This window comes from Lepidothrix coronata, unplaced genomic scaffold (assembly GCF_001604755.1).
Source record: "Lepidothrix coronata isolate B3197 unplaced genomic scaffold, Lepidothrix_coronata-1.0 Scaffold83, whole genome shotgun sequence".
NCBI classification, from domain to species: domain Eukaryota; kingdom Metazoa; phylum Chordata; class Aves; order Passeriformes; family Pipridae; genus Lepidothrix; species Lepidothrix coronata.
The window spans coordinates 32800-54623 of record NW_016690263.1 but is presented as its reverse complement, the minus strand read 5'-3'; the positions used below and the strand labels follow the sequence as shown (position 1 = coordinate 54623).

The following is a 21824-nucleotide window of genomic DNA, read 5'->3' as shown; positions in this document are numbered from 1 at the left end:
TACTGCTGTCGATGACCTAAATAAACAAGGCTGAAATGATCATTATGCATCTAATCTTAATAATGGCCCATTTATCTGCTGACACATATTAAGGCTCCATCTGGCATGCACACAATTGACAAAACAAGTCTATTCCTTTGCCATCCTGAATGCTAGTCATACAAGGCAGAATTAACTACATATCAAAAAGTATAATTAATCAACACTTCATGCTGGGTAACTATATTATAGCTGGTACTTAAAGACTAACCTTTCTAGAATTCACCCCTTTCTAGAATTCCATGGTTTATATTTTTTAGCTTAAAATCCAAAAGCTTTGTCTGATTCATGAAAATTAACTATTGTAGTCAATGGACATTGTCACATGCTACCACTAAAAGCTCAAAGCAGGGGAAGAAAGAACACATAATAATTCTCTTCTCTGGGCACCAAACACTCCCACCTGAAATTAATAAAATCTAGAATACATGAAGTACTGGGCTTGAATTAGTGTGGCGTCACACTTAAGTTAAAAACAAATAAACCCCCAAAAATCCATGACAGACAAATTCTAAGTGTTCTTCTATATGAACTCAACACTGGCAAAAAGGAAGCAATGTCAAAATATTTCTTGAACATGTCTTTCTGCAAGCAGACAGTACTATCCAAAACCTGTACGCAGAGGGAGAAGAGTTGAAAACATTTAAATATCCTAGGTAGTATTCACTTGTGAATTTATCAAGGATCAGTAATGTAGTTAGAGTCTGTAGCTGCTCTCTCTAACAAGACAAGAGCTCCAGGATGCTCCAGCAGGTTATTAAAAAAAAATATGGTAATAATTTAAAAAAAACCCAAACCAACAAAAATATTAACATCCTTGTCTACTCCTAAAGACAACAATATGACCAATGCTTAAATTATCCATGGGGACACCAGAGTTGCTTGCACAGAGCAGAGAGGCAGCATGGACTCGCTGGCCACAGGCATGCTGCCATGCCAATGCATCCTGCCTTGTTTCCAAAGCTGGCTGGTCTGGAGCTGGAAGATATGTTTTGCCAGCCAGTGGAGCCCAACCTAATTAACTGTGAAAACCTAAATAGGCTCTGTGTAAGGAACCAAGAGCACCCAAACATAATGGAGACAGAACCTGGTGGCTGTTCATAAGGTAAGTCCAAGTCCAGCAAGGCTTATTAAGGTCTGGCCCAGCACCAGACTCAGTCTGAGTCCTACTAGAAAAGTCTATCATTAGTAACTTGGTTTTCCACTATCTGGAACATCACAGCTTCCCCTTCGTACTAAGTAATATGGAGCTGACTGCACAGCAGAATGTATATTATTGGGCTGGTTTTTTAAAATCCAACAAAGATCACCTGCTAAAATAAAGACTTCTTAGTAGAACTACTTCTGTTGCAGATTATAAAATATATTTCCTGGGGAGCCCAATTCAAATTAAAACGCACACTTAACCTCTAATGGAAAAGCAAAGGCACCGCGGCCCGCACGCTGCTCATCCCCCGCACGCCGCTGGAGGGAGCGCGCACTCGCCGCTACCCAGGGCCGCCCAGGGACAAAGAGGCTTCAGCGAACACACCCCCAGTCCATCCTCCCGGACAAAAAGACTTGAATATTGGAGTCACCGAGTAGTTCTCCAACACTTAATTTACCTGTTTATCCATCAGGCTGCCCTGTAATTTACAGGATATCACATCTCCTTCTCTAAGGATGGAAATTATATATTCTATACGCTTGATTCGGTAAGCGGGAAAAGCCCCAATACAGTTTACAGCTGCCTTTTTTTTCCCCTCTCTTTATTTTTAAACAGGGAGAATGACTAACAGATTAAGCTATCCCAGAAAGGAAGTGATACTCAGTCTTCTACGCCATTCAAATCATTGCCAGAAACCTCTGGGGAACGAATCAAATTAATGACACACATTACCTGGCTCAATAAAAGCACAATCCAATGCAATTTAATGCTTACTGATAGACAGGAGATTAAAGAAACTGATGCAACCATTCCTTCTGGCATTAAAGAAATAATCTACAAATGATTTTCTAAGCCTTGCTACAGTCAAGTCATGGCTAGTAACACCCAATTCCGGGGACTAAGAGAGGTAAAGACACTCTGCTTCTAGTGCAAATGGTCTGCTCTTTTCAATAATCTAATAATTCCCTGAGTTCATTAATTACAATTCTTATTAAAAAAGATACTTTAAATCATTACAGAACTTAGGTCAAAGTCAAACCATGCTCACTCACTATTTCCCATAAAATAAGAATTGGGGGCAACTCCATCTAAAAAACCAGCAACATTAAAGTACATAAACATGTACCCCAAATATCCCCCTCAGTCAGGAACCACTTTCTTCAAATTACAATAAAGATTGTGAAAAAGCTTACAGCCATACTAAGTGAATCCCAGAAGTGTTCAGAGAAAGATCCAATATAGAGCCATCTCCACCACAGCCCCAGCAACTCTAGCTCAGACATTGACACCTATACTCAAAACAGTTTTGCTTACCTCTTTCTGCACTACAGGCTGTTATCAACAGCGGGGCACAGGTCCTCTGGTCTGTCCCGAGGATGGCCTTTAAGCTTACAGCTCTATTCTTTGTTAAGCTCAGTAACTAAGCTCTTTGAGGTCTCTTATATTACAGGAAGGGCTCCAACAAGTGCTTGGCCTTGTGATTAAATCTGTGGGGGTTTTTAGTTTGTTTGTTTTTTTTTTTTTAAGAAAGAACAGAACAACATAGGAGCCCAAATTTTTTTCAACACAAAGCCAGAGGTGGTATCACTGATGTAATTTTTTTTTTTTAATATCAATTTATCTTCTCTCTCAAATGAAAAAGAAACCTGACAACTCCCATCAATTTCCATGAATTTTGTGTAGGGCTGGTCAGCTGCACAGATGAAAGAACATAAGCCACTCCAGCAGTCTAAGGGCAAGAGACAAGAGACTGTGGCAGCTTAGTGCAATTAGCAGAAAACTTTAAGGTCCGACCAAACCTTATCACTCCCAGAATGGTCAGGAAGAGGCGGCTGAAGGTGTACAAAAACAAACTGCACCTGTCACCTCAGGCTGCTGCTCTACAAGATGCAGACATCACCTAACAGTTCCCACCAAAGGGGGAAATCTTCCCTTGCCATTCCTTCTTCCAGCCACATAGCTAGCATGGTGCTTGCTTTTTGTAGCTCTGGCACTCAGTATAATTTACTGATTGCCATTAAATTGAATTCAACTACCTGACAAAAAAAAACTAAACAAAAGAAGATATAAAAAAACCCAAAACAACCAAACAAAAATTCATAACCCAATGTGAAGAGCTGATAAGCTTGTGTCATATCAGCTACTTCAAGCAGCTCACTGCTTGAACGAGGACCTGATGAAACTAGAGCATGTGCAAGAGGCAAATACTGACCACAGAAAAAAGAGGAGGAGGAAGGAGAGCTGTCCATCCACTTGAGAAGTGTGGGAAGAGAGGTTGCCACAGAAGACTGAGGCAGAAAAGTTTGAGTATCTCAGCATTCTCATCCATTTTTACCAGTTTTTCAGCACAGTTTATGAGGGGCTTACACCTTCTTTGACCTTCCTTTTCTGGTTAACACACCTGTAGAAGCCCTTTTTGTTATTCTTTGCATCCCTTGCCAGGTTCCATTCCACCTTTGCCTTGCCCTTCCCTCACCCCATCCCTACACAACCAAACTTCATCTCTATACTCTTCCCAGGTCACCTCTCCTAGCTTCAACTGTCTACACATTTGCTTCTTTCCCTTTAGTTTGACCAGCAGTTCCCTACTCAGCCATGCCAGTCTCTTGCCTTCCTTGCCTGATTTCTTGTTCCTGTGGCTAGCTCTTGTGCTCGATGGAAGAATTCTTTCAAGATCTGCCAGCTCTGTTCCACTCCCTTGTCTTGAAGGGCAGTCTCCCAGGGGATCCCACTGACTAACTCCCTGAAGAGCTGGCAGTTTGCTTTCCTAAAGTTCAGGGGCCTAATTTTACTCCTTACCTCACCCACATTCCTCAGGTCTACAAACTCCACCAATGCATGATCACTGCAGCCCAGGCTGCCTCCAATCTTGATGTCCTCAATTAGCTCTCTTATGTTGATGACTGTCAGATCCAGTATTGCATCGCCTCAGTTAGGGCTGTCTACTACCTGAAGTTAAGAAGCTATCCTCCATGCATTCCAGGAGTGTCCTGGATTGCCTACAGCTCGCTGTACTACTTTTCCACCACATGTTGGGGTGGTTGAAGACCCCCGGTAGGACAAGATCCTGCAAGTGCAATGCCTCCCATAGCTGGAGCAAGAAGGCTTCATCAGTAGGCTCCCCTTGATCAGGGGCCTGTAGTAGACACCAACCACTCACTTCCCTTTGTTGCCCTGGTCTCTGATTCTTACCCACTGGTTTTTGATTGCTCAGGGCTGTTCTTCAAAGATAGCTTTTCACACACAATCCACCTCTTGATGTAGAAGACAAGCTCAGCCTCTCCTTCCTCCCCTGTCTATTCTGAACAGCCTGTAGCCACCAAAAGCCGCATTCCAGTCATGGGATTTGTCCCACTAAGTTTCAGTAATGGCAACAAGGTTGTAGCTTTCCAGCAGTACAGTGCCTTCCAACTCCTCCTCTTTGTTGTCCATGCTGCATACTTTGGCATAAAGGCACATCAGCAGGGCTGTCAGCCTTGTCACCTTCCTGGAGGATCACCCTTAATTCCTTTGAGATAATTCTCTGGTGTTTCCCTGTTGGCTTCTAATACCTTAGCAGTCCCTGGCTTGTCTCCGTAAGACTGTGTTCAAGTGTAGCTCACACATTCCAGAGTCAGCAGAGTGTAGATGCACTTCAGCTGGGCTATTGATTTCACTCCCAACACCAGCATGTAGCCCACAGGCTCATCTCTAGACAGCCTGGTCTTATCCCCCCCCCCTTAAAACCTAGTTTAAAGCCTTCTCAATCAGCCCCACCAACTCATGGGCTAGAATCCTCTTTCCTCTTTTGGACAGGCAAACCCCATCTGCCTCCAGCAGGTCTGGTGCTGTATAAACCACCCCACGATCAAAAATGCCAAAATTCCACCGACGGCACCAGCCTGTAAGCCATAAGTTGGTCAGGTGCATTCTTCTGTTCCTTCCAGCATTACTCCCTTTTACCAAAAGGACTGAGGAAAACACTACCTGTCCTCCTGTCTCTTCAACCAGTCAACCCCAGTGCTCTGAAGTCCTTTTTGATTGCCCTAGGACTTCTCATCAACCTCATCACTGCCAACCTGGACAACAAGAAGTGATAATAATCCAGGGAGTCTCCTGATGACATCTGTTACCCAGGCCCCAGGGAGGCAGCAGACTTCCCTGTGGGATGGGTCTGGTAGGCATACAAGACCCTCAGTTCCCCTCAGAGGAGAGTCACCTACAACAATAACCCTTCCTTCTTTCTTAACACTCAAAGTTGTGATCCGTCTGGTTGACTAACTTTTTCCAGGCAAGCCCCTTCATCTCCGTAACCTGCCTGCTCCTTGAGAGCCTCATACCTACTCTGTAAGGGCACTTGGGAAGGCAAGGGAGGCTGGGAGGGGATTCTCCTATCTCCCCAAACAGGGACTTATTTCCATTCACCCTTATCTTTGATGTCCCCTCCTTCTGTCTAATGGTGAGAGGGCTGGGGTTCCTTGATGCTTGCTGAGCTTCCACCCACTGTGTTTCTCTCAGAAATGGATTGGTGTAACTCCACCACTCTATTTCTGTCTCATACTCCCTGATACTCCTCAGCCTCTCCACTTCCTCTGAAAGAGGAGAATAATCCAAGAAAAGGGTAAGTATAACTTACTTGCCAAATTCTCTTTCATTCAGCTCAGCAACTCAAAGACACGTACACAAGCTATTATTATGAGCTGCAGGAAAAGCAGGTATCTCCATCTACCACTACTGGAGCAGCAGAAGAACACAATTTAAAGAGGAGGAAGACAAGCTACACTCCTCTACATAACAGGCAAAAACCAGCCATCACTTGCTATCACAGGATATCAAGTGAAAACTTCAGCCCTGCAATTACTAGCACACTTTCACTTCTCAGAAAAGTTCTTCCCAAATGCCGAGCAGGCCTTTACATCCAACCAAGGCTAGCATTAGAAGCTGTGAGAAGTGGTCTCTTCTCACAGCTCATCGAGTGTTCTGCACACCAGCTTTTGATATAGCTAGTGCTAATTACCCTGATAGAAGTAATAGTCTGGCACTCTGTTATGTCCCCATATCAAGTCAAAAAAACAAGATACCCTGAAGGCCCAGATAAGTTATAAATGTGCCTCTGTATGCTTTACAATAAGCAGACAAGAAACATCTCTTGGATGCAGACAGCTGTGGGCAGTGGGGGAATATTGCAATGCTTTGAGGCCAAGTTTTAAAATAAAAACCACAATGATCAGTGAGTCAGAAGCAAAAGAAAATTCACTTATTAAGACACACAAATGAAAGTGAAGTTTTTCAAATGCCAAAATTAAAAAAGTACACCTTTTCTAATAGTATGTAAAGTTAGTTGAATACAGACAAGCCCGATAGAGTAATACAAGAAGCTATAGTAACAAGTACCAAAAAGTACCAAAAAGCTATAGCCTCATTCTGTTTTGTCAGCTTTTAGTTGGTTTTTAAGAAGTAAATGTCAGATAAGTGCAGTAACTCTTATCCTTGTCCTAACAGTTCTCATATGCTTGCAAGTAATTAGAGAGATAAAAGTGAGACAAGATCTGAGGGAATAAGTGATATCTTTTTTACTAAGCTAAATGGTACAGTTTAATGCACACATAAAACAAAAGCACAACAAAGAGACAGGTTTTACGCACAACGGCTTCCTCAGCTGTTGCTTTTGAGTTTTAGTAACTTAATTTGTCTGCCAAGTCATAGGTAAGACTGTATGCTTCAAAGAAACTAATAGGAAGCATGGTTTTGCTTAGGACAAGAGAGTCCTATGTACAGACTAGCTGCATCAGCTGTCTCCTGTGGAATTAGGACAGTACTGCACCAGTATATGCATCATTTTGACTGCCCAGACTTTAGTTCTTATCATTGTACAGATTAAAACCAAATAAATTGTTAAAAGAAACAAACCAAAACCTGTACCTTTAAATTTATAGTTATAAAAGTAGAGAGTGTGCACAGAAATGACAGCTAACAGAGACTGGCAGTGCCAATTGGCGTAACAGCTGTTCAACAATCTATAAGAAAGGGGTTGCAGGTTCTTTTGCACATATTATCATCTCATAGCCTCCACTAGTCAAATACAAATATATTTATTAGTCAACAAAACAAATATATTTATATCATAAAGGACTTAAGGGCAGTGGAAAGTGAATTCCTTAAGCATGATTTTGCAGGCTAAGAGTTCACTGATCCTTAAACAGCTGTGCTGGGAAAACACAAACTGTACTCGCTCTATGAATAGGTAAGCTGCTCTCCAGAACTGTCACAGATGCTGTTTCACAGGCACCACACTGTTTCTGCTACTGGAATTCAAATTCACCTCTCAAATAAAGTAGGAAACTTTCTTTTTATGCAGGAACTTATGCTTAAGCCTTACCACTAGAAAAACACAATACAATTAAGTTTATTGTAACTCATTAGAGTCTAAACATAGAAGACGCTTTGTCACTTACTACCTAGTGATCTTACATTAACTGATCTTAATGCTCAAAAGACAACTACATATATATGAGATTAATACCTTATTGCCAGTTTGAATAAAAAAGTTGGAAAATTATCTATAACCTTATCTCTTACAAGGATTATCTTCTACCATCTTAACTCCCTATCAGCTATATATACATATATATATATATATATATATATATATCAGTCATGACCAGCAACATGCTTCCTGTGCCCCAGTTAAGACTTACAGAGATGAAAACAGTATGCAAATCTTTTAATTGGCCTAATGCAGTGGTTAATCCACTATGAACAGTCCTAAAGCACTGGGATACCAGCCAAACAATTGATGAGTTAAAAAAAGAAGTTTAACTTGCAGGCAAGGTTCTCTGTGATTATCTGTTTCCTGCAGCTTGGCAATGGTCAAAATCAGATCAGTCAAAGCAGAGAAAGGATGTTAACTTATAATAAGTATACAATCAGATGCAGCAATCTTCTTAACAGGGAGCTTTGTCTACTACTTCTGCAAGTAGGTTCATTTTTAAAAGCATTCTGGTGTTGCTTGCTCACAGACACCAGGCAAGTATTCTTCTGCAGTGGTGTCATCTAGTGGTCAAATTCAATGAAAAAAATATTTCTTTTTGTATCTGACATGTTCTTCCTTCTCATACACTGACCTTTAAGCAACTTATTTCAGTCTCTAAGTGGCTGACTTTTTAGTTAAGTGCCATACTGACTGATGGGCAACAATTGGTTGTGCCCCAACCTCTATGGGGAAGGGAAGACATCATCACATAAGCTATTTTTAAGAGCAGGAAAGGGGGAACTGAAGAGCTAGCAGAGTTGTCCAACGTAAAACCTCAGCTCTCCTCACTGCTCAAGTCATATCAAAAGTTTATAGTTTAATTAACTAATTATCACACTGCTCACTTTTATATCCTAATAAAGATGGCCATTATTTCTTGTGATAGCACCCAGACTCAGAACACTGATGTTAAATCACAACTGGTTGTTCATACATGCTTTAAATCTAGTTTTTCCTCCAAGAAATTAAAATAATTATAAAACCCAAAAAGCACGCTGCTGACCTCAAGCAGAAAAGAACAGGTCCTACAGCTGAGTGAGTTAGCCTGTTGAAGATTTTGTTTGGTGTGTCTGAGGCATTAGCTGAGGTTATTACTCCAGGTGGGCCTTCCATACTACATAGTTCCAGCTTTCAGGTAACTGACTTCAGAGGTCAAGATGTTGAAAATCAATTTAACAAGTTTTATGTACCAATAACAAACACAGTACTAAGTCAGCAACAAATGGACAGTTTACTGCAAGAGATGCCATTCCTTGCGGAAAATCAAAAGACCAACAAGTACATGGGTCTTAAACTTTGAGTTCTGAAGCACAAATATAGGAAGCAATTCCAATATGATCAACATTTTTCAAATCTGCTTCGATAAAGTATGAACTAAAATATTAGCTGCTTATTTTAGATATTAATTATTAAATATTGCTCTAAATTATGAAATATTGCTCTAATTTTCCACTCCAACAAAATCTCAAATAATTTCCATGCCTTTTTCAATAAATTACTTTCCATAAACCGCAATTTGACATTCTAAATAACAATACTGTTATATTGTTTAGTGTCAACTGCTTTCAATTATTTAGCAACTCAAACTTAATTTAAGACTAATTTTTCTACAAATATTCTATGATGTTTCTGATCAATGTTTCAAATAGTAATTTTGTCTGTTGTGAAGGGAGAACTAGGAAAACATTGTTACACAACTCCTGCAGTTCTTTAACTGGAAATCCAAGCACTTCATGTTTTAAAGCATAACACAGCTGCCACTTTGAAGAAAAGTCAGAGCCAGTTTGGCCAGAAAGGTTGGACACATACAAAGCAAGAAAGTTGGCCATTTTAATCAATATATCACCTGAAAGGGTTAAAGAGCAAGCAGAATTATCTCTTGCTGCTTCTAACAGGTTACCAAATTGCACGCATCATTTCCAGAGACTGCCTGAACAAGCCACATCATAGGACTGAGGGGCTTTCTCTGCAATTTATTTCTGGTTGATAAGGGCTGTTGAAGATACCACGCGTACCAAAACAACAGGAAGTGAGAGTATCTCCCAAACTCTCCTGAGTTCCTCCTACCAGACCTCAGTAACAAGGCAGAAGCAGCCAAATTCAAAACTAAGCAACACAACAAAACACTACAAACCAGAAGAGCTGAAAGACCAGACAACTTAAGGGGGCATCAGACACTGCCACAACCAGAACACACGGGTTTGATACAACTGAATAAAACAACCTCCACCTACACTTTGAACAAACCACTTGCCCTCTCCTCTTTCTCTTTCCAGATCACCTGTTGTTGCTCACAGTACTCTAGACTACTTCATATGCTCAAGATAAAAACATTAATATTAAGCCAAAATGCTAACCCTTCTAATGTTTGGGTTCCCTCCCATTTTTTTCTTCAAAATCCAGGAAGCTGCATCAAAGCAATCTATCCTACAAGAATATGAGGCATGCAAAGTTAACAGTTAAAAAATATCAATACTTAAATTGCTTGAACAGACGCTAGTTACACATGCGTTACGTTGTAGGCTTTGCATTAAATGACGCACAGAGCTCAGGAAGCAACTGATCCTGACATTAGGCATGCAGAAAACTTCATACATAAAAGCAGTGGAAGAGTTTACACCACCACAAAACAACTGAGTTTTCATGATCTGCCAAATTCTGTTGGTCTCATAGGATGCTATGACACTATAGATGGACTGTGATAATTTTTGCTAGAGGGAAAAAAAAAAAAAATCACAAAAAGATAGCTGCACATGACAAACACATGCAAACAGGTCTGCTGAAAAGCCATGTTATGTACAAGTAATGTGAGCTGGTACACTTAATCCCCAACACAGTACCTCAAAGTACAGGTCAAAGTCAACTGTTAATTGAGGAGATGAAAAACTATGCCTCACCTCCTCCCACTTTATAACCTTTAATTATGTATCTCTAAGCATAAAAATACCTCCCCTCCACATTATCATGCTATCTGCAGTGTTTCCTAGATTTAGTTTTAAAGGTCTGAAATAGGTCTTTGCTACACATTTATCTAGAATATCAGTGGCATACAATCAGCTAAGGTAAGTTTCTTATTCTTCATTTTATCAGGCACCAATTTATACTTATGTAGTTAAAAATATACAATCTCTAGCAGGCTAATTTTTTATTGAAATAAATTTTATTTGAAACTTCTATCTTTTGTATGGTATCCAGCCCACCCCAAAGGCTTAAGAAATTTAGCTTATATACTATTAATATATTGATAAAAGAAAGTGGAACATAAACACAAAATTGTTAGATATGTATCTCAACACGACTTCGAGTAACCAAGAAGATTGAACTGAACACTGGTAAAAAAAAATTATAGCACTATCTTAATGAGAGAATCATATCACAGCTTTATCAAGCTACAATGCATGCATGTAAATATTTAGCAAATAGTTCAGAATAGAGATAGAAGAGCTATTCTTGGCGGGGGGGAAGTTCTAGAAGAACAAACAATTTTTTGCTATTAGTTTGGAAACTAACAGTATCTTTAAAGATAGAAAACTAAAGCATTTCATGGAGCAAATGAAAACCAACACCCGAACCATACTGATAGTTTATAATATTCATGCTTCTACATTAAAAACAAACAAACAAACAAACAACCCAAACCTAAACCAAAAAACAACCAACACCTTATTCTCTAAGCAAAATGACTGTAGTACTTGTGGTAACCTCAGTCTAGTCATTTGACAGGTATAAAGATGAAAAAGATAAAAAGAAACTTTGGATGTAGGTTTTCCATACAGAAAGCAGCAACTCTACTGAAGTTGTTCTTGTCCTGGCTTTGCAGACTGGGACTTCACTGGTTGAAAGGAACAGAGCAGGGAAGAGATGGAAAGCTTTCCTACTAAGCAATGACCTTATGTACATACCCATACAAATTTCCTTACAACTTGTCTCCTGCAGTGCATCAACAGATTTTTCTTCCTGGTGTAGTACAAAATTTGCCATAAATAATATCTGGATCAGCCACTACAAAAACTCACACAGAATAATTGTTCTCCAGCGACCATTTTGAACCAGCCCACTCCTATCACCCAATAAACACCAGATTATGTGCTAAACATCAGGCTATCCACAGAAGTCTCTTCTACTCTGAAATGTAAGCTCCTGAAAAAAACCAAAATGACCCTAACAAACTATTAAACCCACCAGCAACAGCTGAACACACAAAGGCTTTAGCGCCCATTCTGCAGGTATTTCCAGGTTGAACATGTTTAAGTTTTTCCCATTTTAAAACCTCAGTTAGGTGAAACTGTAAACTCACTTTAGACAAAGCTGTAAACTCTTTTAGACAAAACATGGACCTTTTCTAGACCTCTCCCAGAAGCTGCTTTAAAGAAAAACTCAAGTTTATTTACTACAGAGCATATGCACCAACGATATGAGAAAGAAAGCATCTGAAGGTCAAAATTAGATCAGTCTAAGATAATAGTAAGAACACTTGCAATATATACACCAGTATAACAGTAAGCATTTTTGCTATTCTCTGAAAAGTAAAAATCCAACTTTTATCAATTATTTTAAGCTTTCAATAGTTTGGCCATTCATTCCAAATGATTCATCTAAACTTTAATGTAATTTTTAATTCCTACCTTCCCTTAGTTTCTCATTAAATATCATTCTACAAACAATCCACCTTTCTCGCACCAAAAAACTGACATTCCTTTGCAAATCCACCACACAGACCAAAAAAACAAGCAGGGCAAGATCTGCGAGCGCTGCCCTCTCTCCACAACTGCTTCAAAGCTAAGGACAGAGATATCAAGCACAGCGACACAATACTGCTCTTAATCAACCTGGGGAAGAGCAATAACAGTATCACTCACCTAAGTATCACACCTCACTCTTGGTATATCTAATGGAGTTTATTACCCTTGCTTTTGGTTTAAAAAAGCACACACAAAACCCACCCACACTAAGCAGAAAGAAATAAGTACTTATTTTTCAATATACTTACCTTGCACCATTATTTCTAACTACTTCCACTGTTTCATCAACAAAATAGCGATCCTTGACATAAGCAAAGATTTCATCACAGATCTCATGAAGTCGGGTGCGATGAGTAAGGGTGGCCAAATACAGAACTGGAATGACAAGTGCCTCTGGAAAACTTTGAAGGTTATGTCTGGCTTTCCTCTCTGATTCCAGTGCTTCCTGATACGTGAGTCCTGGTTTACCTGTGACAGCACAGCTCCACACAAGGCTGTTGCAGAGAATAGTGCGTTCAAAAAAATCACTGAAAAGAAAGAAAGGCAGGAGGGGGAAGAAAGAAAGAAAACAGTTGAGTTCTGACTAACATTTTCAACTTGCTAACAGTTAATACAGCAACAAATTGCAAGTATCTTTTAAAAGTCTAAAATGCAAAACCATTTGGACAAGTTGTAGATAATTAAGGGTTATCTGCCACTTTTCAGCCATGGCAAATTGCTATTATAAAACCAAAGTCTCCTCTCACTACAGACTGTAGTAACAGCGTCAAGATCTAGAAATGCTGCAAACAAATATTCATGTATAAGAAGCCTTATGCATAATAATAATAATAATCACACTGAATTTAATAGGTGTCATATCATACTCACATCCCCCTCCATTTCCATAAATATTTGCAAGAGGAGCGTTTAAAACTGTACAAACATGAAATAACTTTAAGATCACAGAAACATGTTGCAACTTGAGTAAGTTTCAGATTTGAGTGCCTTAACTCACAAATGGAAAGATGGGAAAGGTAAAAAATTAATGTCAAGTAGTTCTCTAAATAGTTTTTATTCCTTCAGTGTTTGTATAGCTCTTAGAAAAAGTACTGAACTATTTTTCCTACAGATTCTTCTTCTCCCTTGTTCCATTAGTAAACATTGATTCTCATCCTTCCATATATTTCCAACTGATGCTAAAATTACATTGTTGTTATGGCTTGCTTGCTAGCTGTTATATTGAAATCAAGAAAGAAGAGCTTTCATTAGTTAATATTTGTCCTTTTTTGACAGGTATCAGAAAAACAGCGGTTTGTTAAAACGCTTTCTAGGTGAAGACGATGAGGTAGCTATTCACAAAACCACGTTAAAACATATGATATACTACTGATCAGTGATTGGACAGCAGAGCAGTCTTTCAATATGCCCCACTTCAGACAGTGCTTCTATTTGCCTTACTTTACAAATCTTAATGGACTAGTACTGATAAGTATGCAACACACAAGATGACAAACTCAGGTTTTCAAATAATTTTTAATAATGGGGTTAGAGAGTTGGACAGTTCACACTGAGTTTTTTCCTGCAAACTCAAGCTGGCAAATGTTCATCAGTGACACTGATGCAGATGACAGTGTTCACTGCAGATGGACAGATGAACCATAACATTTTGTAAATGAAAATGGAAATTCCAAATTGAGGACAATGAAGGGTCTTGGCTCACATAATCCTTTCTGTATGAGCACAGGATTCCTCTGAGTGAGATATGCTTTAGGAATAACATCAGCTGCGAGGAGGGGAAAAGGACAGAAGAGGAAGAGATATATTATCTGAATAATATTTAATAGCTACAAAAATTCAGATTTTTATATCACCTGCATCTACTTAATATATCTGACAGTAATGGATAATCTGGGCTTGCTTACTCTAAACAAGAAAAGGAGAAGAACAAAGCAGGAAGAATAAGATAAATTATTCTTCAGTATATGAAGAACAGATGGCTGTCAGTCATTCACTGTGCATCTTTATTGTGTATTATCTTATAGTTACTAAAACATTTTAAAGAACGGGTTAGACAAAAATCTGTTTTGTGGGTTTGCTTTGGGGTTCTTTGTGAGGTGATCTAATGCATAAAACATGATCTCTTCAGGTCTCTTCCTGCCCTACATTTCAATACTTCTGTATTAGACTGAAAATAATTTTTACGGATGGATATTCAATGGATAAAGTATCAGTTACACAAATCATCATGCAGTTGTATGTATCTACATATATTTTTGTGTCTCACTTACCAAAAAGGTTCTTGATTATTATCTTTAGCCAGGAAAGAGAAAAATGCCCTAAAGAGAAACTATAAAATGTGCCAGAATATAATTTTCAAAAATTATGAAAGTAAAGGGTAAAAAAAAAAGGCGGAGAGAGAGATCAAAGAAGGAGGGAGAGACAGAGGTTGACACTGACAGTGCCCCTTTAAGAGCTGCTGTTATTCTTTGTGAGGGGACATCAGGCAGTCATGCTATTTAAAGCAACAGCACTGAACTTATGGGAGAGAAAAACCTAAAAAAAACCCAAACAAACAAAACAAACAAAAAAACTCCCCAACACCAAACCCCTCTCTAAAAATTTTTAATTCATGATTAAAAGAATCTTAGCAAAATGCTAAGATTACTTTAACTGAAACATATTTGAAGAAAACATGTTCCATTTGCATACAAGAGTAATTTGTGTATCTAGTTTCATTCTCCTTCATTTCCTCTTTTGTTCTGTGTGGATATTTCCCCTGTGAATTTACAGGGAAGAAAAGAAATAGTGTGAGAAGAAATTATATTTGATTTTGAAAGTATTATTTATCTTTAGCTATCATTACCTATAGCACATCAAAATTAACTTGGTTTGAGAGAGAGAAGAAAACAAAATCCCAATAGTATAGATGTTACTGGTAGTACCCTTTCTGTCCCTGTCTCTCTAGTGAATGTCAATTATCACAAAATGATTGACAAAGAGCAGACACAACAGCTACCAAACCAAGAGAATGCTAGCAGCAGCAGTGATACCTTTTCTCTTTACTTCAAGAGTAATAATGCTGTTGATCATATTCTACATTCAACTTAAATTCACAACAGCAAGAGCATCTGCTTCACATCTGAAGCCTTACTTACATCTTCGTCTAGGGTATTACGGTCTTTGGGGCTTCCTTGCTGGTTTAAGATCTCTGTGACTCTTGACAACATGGAGCAAGAAGTTCATAAAAAACATATCCACAAAGTTCACTTGCATCTGCCTGCAAGGAGTCAAATGTGACTGTGACCACCTTGGTGATATCCACATGAGCTCAACTACTCAAGGAGCACGGACTAAAAGCTAAGTTGTCTTTCTAGTAGTAATTAATGCTGACTTCTCAGATGGATGTCTCTTTTCACTTACATTAGTTAGTTTGTCATGCAAGGTAAGGCAAACTGTAAAATTATCAGCAAATCACTGAGTAGTAGTTTAACACTGCTACTCAGTAGGTATTTGACTGGAGCTAGAAATAAATTACTTGCAATGTCTGTGCTGACTGCACTTGCAATGGATACAAAAATCCAGCCTAGAAATTACAGATGTCTTTTGCTTGAACTAACCAAGTATTCCCATTAGGTCCAAGATTTACTGTACTTTTAGTGTGCTTCAAGAACGCTTGTTTCAAACCACTTACTTTCATTCATTTTCTTAGCATATATTAAGAACAATTCATTTAGGGTATCATAGGAGGGTAATAACAGAAGACAAACTTTGCCATTCTGGACCACAGTGTTGTTCTTATACTCTTCATCTCCAGAACTAGTCAAGAATACATATTACAAACAATCCACAAAACAAACAAGCAAAAAACCATGACAAATACATTTATTCCTTAATATTTACAGGTTAATTACACATTAAGGAATATATTTGAAGTTATGAGTTTCTCCTCAAGAAAACAAAAAATCCACCTAATTTAACTAATGACTCTTAGCCTTTTAAACAGATCTCTTTTGACTGTAACCAAGAACTCCACAGGCCAATCGGTAAAGAAGTTTCAGTAAGTTTTGAAGATGCAAAACTGCTCTTCCTCTCCCTCCCATGTTCTAGAATGAGGAACATTCCTACCACTGTATCTATACTACTCATCATTTTCTTTTTCAAACTGTCTTACAAGCAAGACTTCCTACGCATCTATATCCACACATCTATATCAGCTATTAACTTTCACAGACAAGGTGTCAAAGGCTGGTGGTAACATCCCACTGGTTTAATGTGTTTCTCATGCATCCCATATATCTCATGTAGCGCCGTACTTGCTTTTCCTGTTATGGCTCCAGACACTCATTGCTTGTCTGTCCCTCTGACCAGGAATACAACATCAGTTGCCTCAGTTCCCGTTACTCATGATAAATACAACTGAACACTGCCCCTTCACTGCCCTCCTGCTTAGAAAGGGTTACAAAAATACGCAATTGTATTTCAGATTAAAAAGGAAATACATTCTTAACGGGAAAGTCACTTTACAAAATACTAGTCTTGCCAAATTCTTCTCACGTTAGCATAATCATTTCTTATATAGAGAAGAGTAATACTAATGTATGATTTCTATTCATCTCTACTGAAGCTGACACGGGCATGAAAGCAGCTTTTCAACAGTAAGTTTGTATTCTGTTGAAAACCCCCAAACAACCCAACAAAAAAAACAAACAAGAAAACAACTTGAGTCTTAACTGTTTGTACTAATTAAAAGCATTCATACAGTTGATCAAAGGGGTGAATTCAGGTTACCACATGTATCTATACCACCCACCTGATCTAGTCAGACTGTAATTTTTAAATTTTCCTCTCAAAAAGTAGATTCAGAGAAGCCCAATTTAGACAACGGTTTTCTTTCATGAAACAGCTAATACAATTTTTAAGAAGTGGATTCTCCCCATCCTTATTAATCTAATTGCCCTTGCTTAGGCGAAGAAATAGGAAATGCAGTTTTCAGAAGACATTAGCTATGAGCTATCTGCAACCAGCAGAGATGAGGATTAGCATCTTTAAAACTTTCTGAAAAATGACCCTATGTTCTCCAGCAGATTATGCCACAAACAACTAACATGAACCTAAACTTTCTGCCCATCTGCGCTGGAACACTTTGCTAAGTAAAAAATACCACACTCTTCAATCCAAAGCACAAATTTTACCCAACCTAACAAAAAACCCATGAAAGAATTAAAAAGAAAAAAAAAATCAAGAAACATACCACCAAAAAAAACCCCCACCAACCCACCCCACCCCACATACACAAAATACAAGCATAGCAGTTTTCTGCAGTTTTCCCAAATAGTATATTCAAAGGCTTGACCTCTAAGCTAACCACCTACTGATATTTCTAGAGATCGCCTGTGTGACCATGTCTAAATTTACCCCTTAACTCATGAACTTTGGTTAAATAACAAATTTAGTCTTTCATACTTCTTAGTGACAACACCTCTGCAGTATAAATAAGCCTGTCAGAGTACTTAAAATACCAAACCCTTTAAGAACAGAAAAACATTTTAAAAGGATATTTTTAATGTTAAAATTTTAGTACAACTACATATACGTGAAACATATTTCAGCACAGTGTCAAACAACACATGAGAGTCACCTAATTATGTGATAATAGTAATTGTAACCAGAAAAACAGCTTTCAAAATATCAGAAGCTGGGGGAGGGGAACTTAATTCCTATAGAAACAGGAGCCTGTCAGCTCTTCCTTCTTAGGTTCTTCTACGCTCTATAATGAAAATACTCCTTACAAAGCTCCCAACAGCATATTCAACATCCCTCTTCTCCCTTAGAGTATATAGGCCAGGAAACAGTAAGGCATCACCCTTCAAAGTTACCTAATCCAGCTTCGTTAAAATTTTATTAAGCAGAGTGTATTTGAGTAAGAAAAACAAGTCTAAACATGAAAAAGATTTAGGTGTGCTTTAATTTCATAAGCTGCAAATGAAAAGCATTTCAGATTTAATCTCGTTAGTCTGCACATCTTTAAAAAAAACAGAGTTTGGATGCGGGGGCCTTTTTGTAGGTGGGGATGGTGCTGCATGATACCAGAGGTGAAAACATGTAATTTATCGGCTTTGAAAAACGTCTCTCTAAATACTTTCGGTCCATTGTTCTTACAAGCGGTGAAGTGAGCGGCAGCAAGTTCGGGACTACCCGTGCCATCCGCCTTCAACCGTTAACGGGAATTTCACCATTTCCATTGGGCTTTTTTCACACGGAGGAAAAAAAAAAAGGAGGGGCGAAAAAAAAAAAAAAAAAGAAGGGACGGGAAGAGCGATAAAAGCCTCGCTAGAAAGAGAGCTCCTAAAGGGACAGGCGTGCCCGCTTTAGGCCGGGTTTAACTCCCGGCAGTGCCACTCGTCCGCCCGACCGGGGCGGAGGGCTCCGGCTGCGGGACCCCCGGACAGGTGCAGCGACCCCGCGCCCGGGCCGCGCTCCCCGCCGGCCATTTCCAACCGCGTCAGCCGGCGGCTACCCGCGGAGGCGGGGCGAGCGCGGCCCTAAGCTGCGCGGCGGGGCCGACAGCAAGGGGTTAAGCGCAGCGGGAGCCGGCCGGGAAGCCCGGCGGGCCGGGCAGTCGGCGCCCCCCGCCCGGCCGTCACCACAACAATAGGGCGACCGGCACATGCCAGGTGGGCGGGCGGCCCCGTTGCGCCGCCTGGACGCGGGCCCGGCGCGGCCCCTTCCGCGGGGCGGCCTAGAGCCGTCCGCCGCCGACACGCGGCTGCTGGCGGGGGCGGACGGGAGGGAGAGCCCAGGCCCGGCAGACGCTCAGTACCGCCCGCCGCCTCCCGCACGCGCAACTTTCACTTCCCCGGCGGAGGCTAGGGCGACACCGAGGAAGGAGCGGCAGGAAGGGAGGGAAGGAGCCGGTTGCCTTCCTTCCCCGTAGGCGAAGGGGGCTGCGCGGTACCCCCGCCGAGGAGGGACAGGGATTCCCCCTACCTCGGGCGAGAGATCCGCCCTCTCTCCCCCACCCGCCTCGGGAGGGCACAGGCTCGGCGCCAGCCGCGGTCCCCCTCACACCCCCCGGCAGGGCTCCCCGCGGCGTTCCGGGGAATCCCCTTCCCTCTCTCCCCGCCTGCCCAGGTGTCAGAGTCGATGGGGGCTCGAATAGCTCCCTGCCCGCCGCCGCAGCGGGGGGGGTGCACAGGACGGACACAGCGACGCGGACACCGACACGGGGCTGTCGCTTACTCGTAGTTCCTGAAGATCTCGTTAGTGACCCTGCAGTAGAAAACGCGCTCGTCCGGCCGGAGGTCCGCGGGGGGCTTCACCCTCACGAAGGGCTTTCGGTGCAGCAGCGGCATCGCCCCGCTCCCGGCTCTCTTCCTGCCCCAGGATCAGCTTCCGTGGATCGGGGGGGAAATAAAGAAAAGAAAAAACAAAACACAGAGCGGGAGAGTAAGCGAGGCAACGGCGCCCACCGGCCCGGGGAGGAGGGAGGGGGCCCGGCGTGTCCCTCCTCCCGGGGGAGCCGGGTCAGGAGGGAACCAGAGCGACGGCGGCGGCGGCGGAGCCTTTTGTGTGCCCGACACGCCGTTGCCTGCCTGGGACTGCGCGCGGACCAACGGCGGCACCTTCCTCCGCCTCCGCCCGCCTCACAATGGGGCCATGACGCCGAGCGGCGGGCGGAGGCGGCAACCCCCGCCCCAGCCGCGCAACGTGCTCGGCTCGGGGATACCCCGGCCGCGCTTTGTCTGCCGCGGCTCCCCTGCCCCCGGGTCACCTCCTTCCCCCCGCCTCTGACCCACACACGCCGGGCCGGACACCAACTTCCACTCCCCCGCCGCCTCCGCCTCCTCCTTCTCGCAAAGCAAACACCCAGGAGGGGCAGCGCCGACCACTTATCTCCCTCCTTCCTTTCCTGCCGGGTCGCTGCCTGACGGGGGTCCTCGCCCTTCCCGCCCCGCGCCTCGCCCCGGCCCAGCGGCCGCCGAGCTCCGCCGCCGCAGGACAGCGCGGCCGCGGCGCGGGGGCAGCCCGGCCTCCGGCCTGTCCAGCGGGGGCTACGCGGCTCCCTCGCCTTCTGCCCACCTGGTGCGGCCGCAGACTGCGCTCGCTGCTCGGCCGGTGCGGAACGCGGTCCCCTTCGTCGCGTTTCTCCCCTTTCCTCAGCCCCCCCTTCGGGTCCCGGGAAGTTTTTGATCTACTTCTTCAAGCCCTCAATCAGGAAGAGCTGCGGGGAGGAGCCTTCCCCTGCTCTCCCCTACATCTTTATTGGCCGCTCGGTGCCTTCCAGCGTGTGTCACACAGGAAGACAGTGAGCTACATTATTAATTAATGGCTGAGAGGGCGCATCCTCCATTTTTGAATTATCAGCCGGAGACCTCCGGTGCGGGGGGTGGGCCCAGCGCGGCTGCCCGCGGGGGGGAAGGCGGCTCTTTGCGCGCGGCGCTGCCAGGCCGGGCCGGGCTGCGGGCGACACGAGTACGGCGATCCCGGCTCAGCGGTCACGGCTCAGCGGGGCGGCCGAGCCTGCGGCGCTGCCACCGGCGTTCCCAGCCAGCGCCGAGGAGCCGCCGAGCAGCTGTGAGACCACCAGCCCCGGGGAGACCGCCCGCCCGCCTCTCGGCCCCGGGGCGATCCCTCCCTGCCCTCGGTACCTGCCCTGCGAGCAGTGGTCCCGGCGCGTCTCCTGCAGGGAGTGTCGGCGTTTGACAGGGCAGTGCCGGGGACATACCTCTCGCGGTTACAGCCCCCGAACCACAGTGCTGTCAGCACGTACGGGGGTATTTTGCAGAAAGTGAGATTGTATGTAATTAAGATGAGCGCAAGGGTTGTATGTGGGCCCCTTAGCTCTGCTTCATTTTTTTCCAGTTCACCGAAAATGTCACTAAATGGTTTTACTAGTGTATTAATTTTTCACCTCTTTCATTTTTTTAACACTAATGCATTTACAGTACCACTGGTAATTAAAACTGGAGTATTAATTTAATTGTGTTCTTAAGAGTGCTAGCCAGCTTGAAGACATAATAACCACAGAGTCCACATCTATTCTAGTTCATCATCACAAAATCCAGTGCTTATATGAAAAATCTACAGAATAACTGTAGAAAGTCTATAGAACTATTGAGGTGAATAATATCTGAAGATTGATATTTAAATAATTTAACAACTTAAAATGCCATTCCTGCAAATAAAGATCCCGTGTTGTTTCCTCCACCTATACATGGTTTCTTTTCTTCTACAAGTAAAGGTGGCGATAGGCACTGCTGTAGTATGTATGAGTAAAACCTAAAAAAAGTTTACCTACAATCCATTAATTACTTTGTTTAAAAGGTGATCAGGTTTTAATCAAAAGCACTGAGAAATGTTAATGTTCGCTTCCTCTAGTTAAGTTTACAAAGCCTGAACTACA

At 42.2% G+C, this 21824-nt stretch overlaps 1 protein-coding gene and 1 long non-coding RNA gene across 6 annotated transcripts in view; both read right to left on the bottom strand.

The window, feature by feature from the left end:
• Positions 1-20829, bottom strand: part of BAZ1A (bromodomain adjacent to zinc finger domain 1A) — a 67640-nt gene extending 46811 nt beyond the window's left edge. For 3 of the 5 annotated variants that reach the window (XM_017820441.1, XM_017820442.1, XM_017820443.1), the window contains exons 1-2: positions 19661-20043; positions 12688-12966 (exon numbers count right to left, since the gene is read on the bottom strand). In XM_017820441.1, the coding sequence (XP_017675930.1) occupies positions 12688-12966; positions 19661-19773 (392 nt within the window). In that variant the 5' untranslated portion in view covers positions 19774-20043. Of the gene's footprint in view, positions 1-12687; positions 12967-19660; positions 20044-20239; positions 20376-20500 lie in introns of those variants that run through there. The other 2 variants (XM_017820439.1, XM_017820440.1) reach the window with 2 other exon arrangements.
• LOC108500005 lies at positions 13936-15107 on the bottom strand. Its single transcript, XR_001875738.1, has 2 exons — positions 14710-15107; positions 13936-14204 (listed from the first exon to the last, which is right to left on the bottom strand). It is a non-coding gene; the product is annotated as an uncharacterized LOC108500005 (long non-coding RNA).
• Positions 20830-21824: the final 995 nt, after the last annotated feature.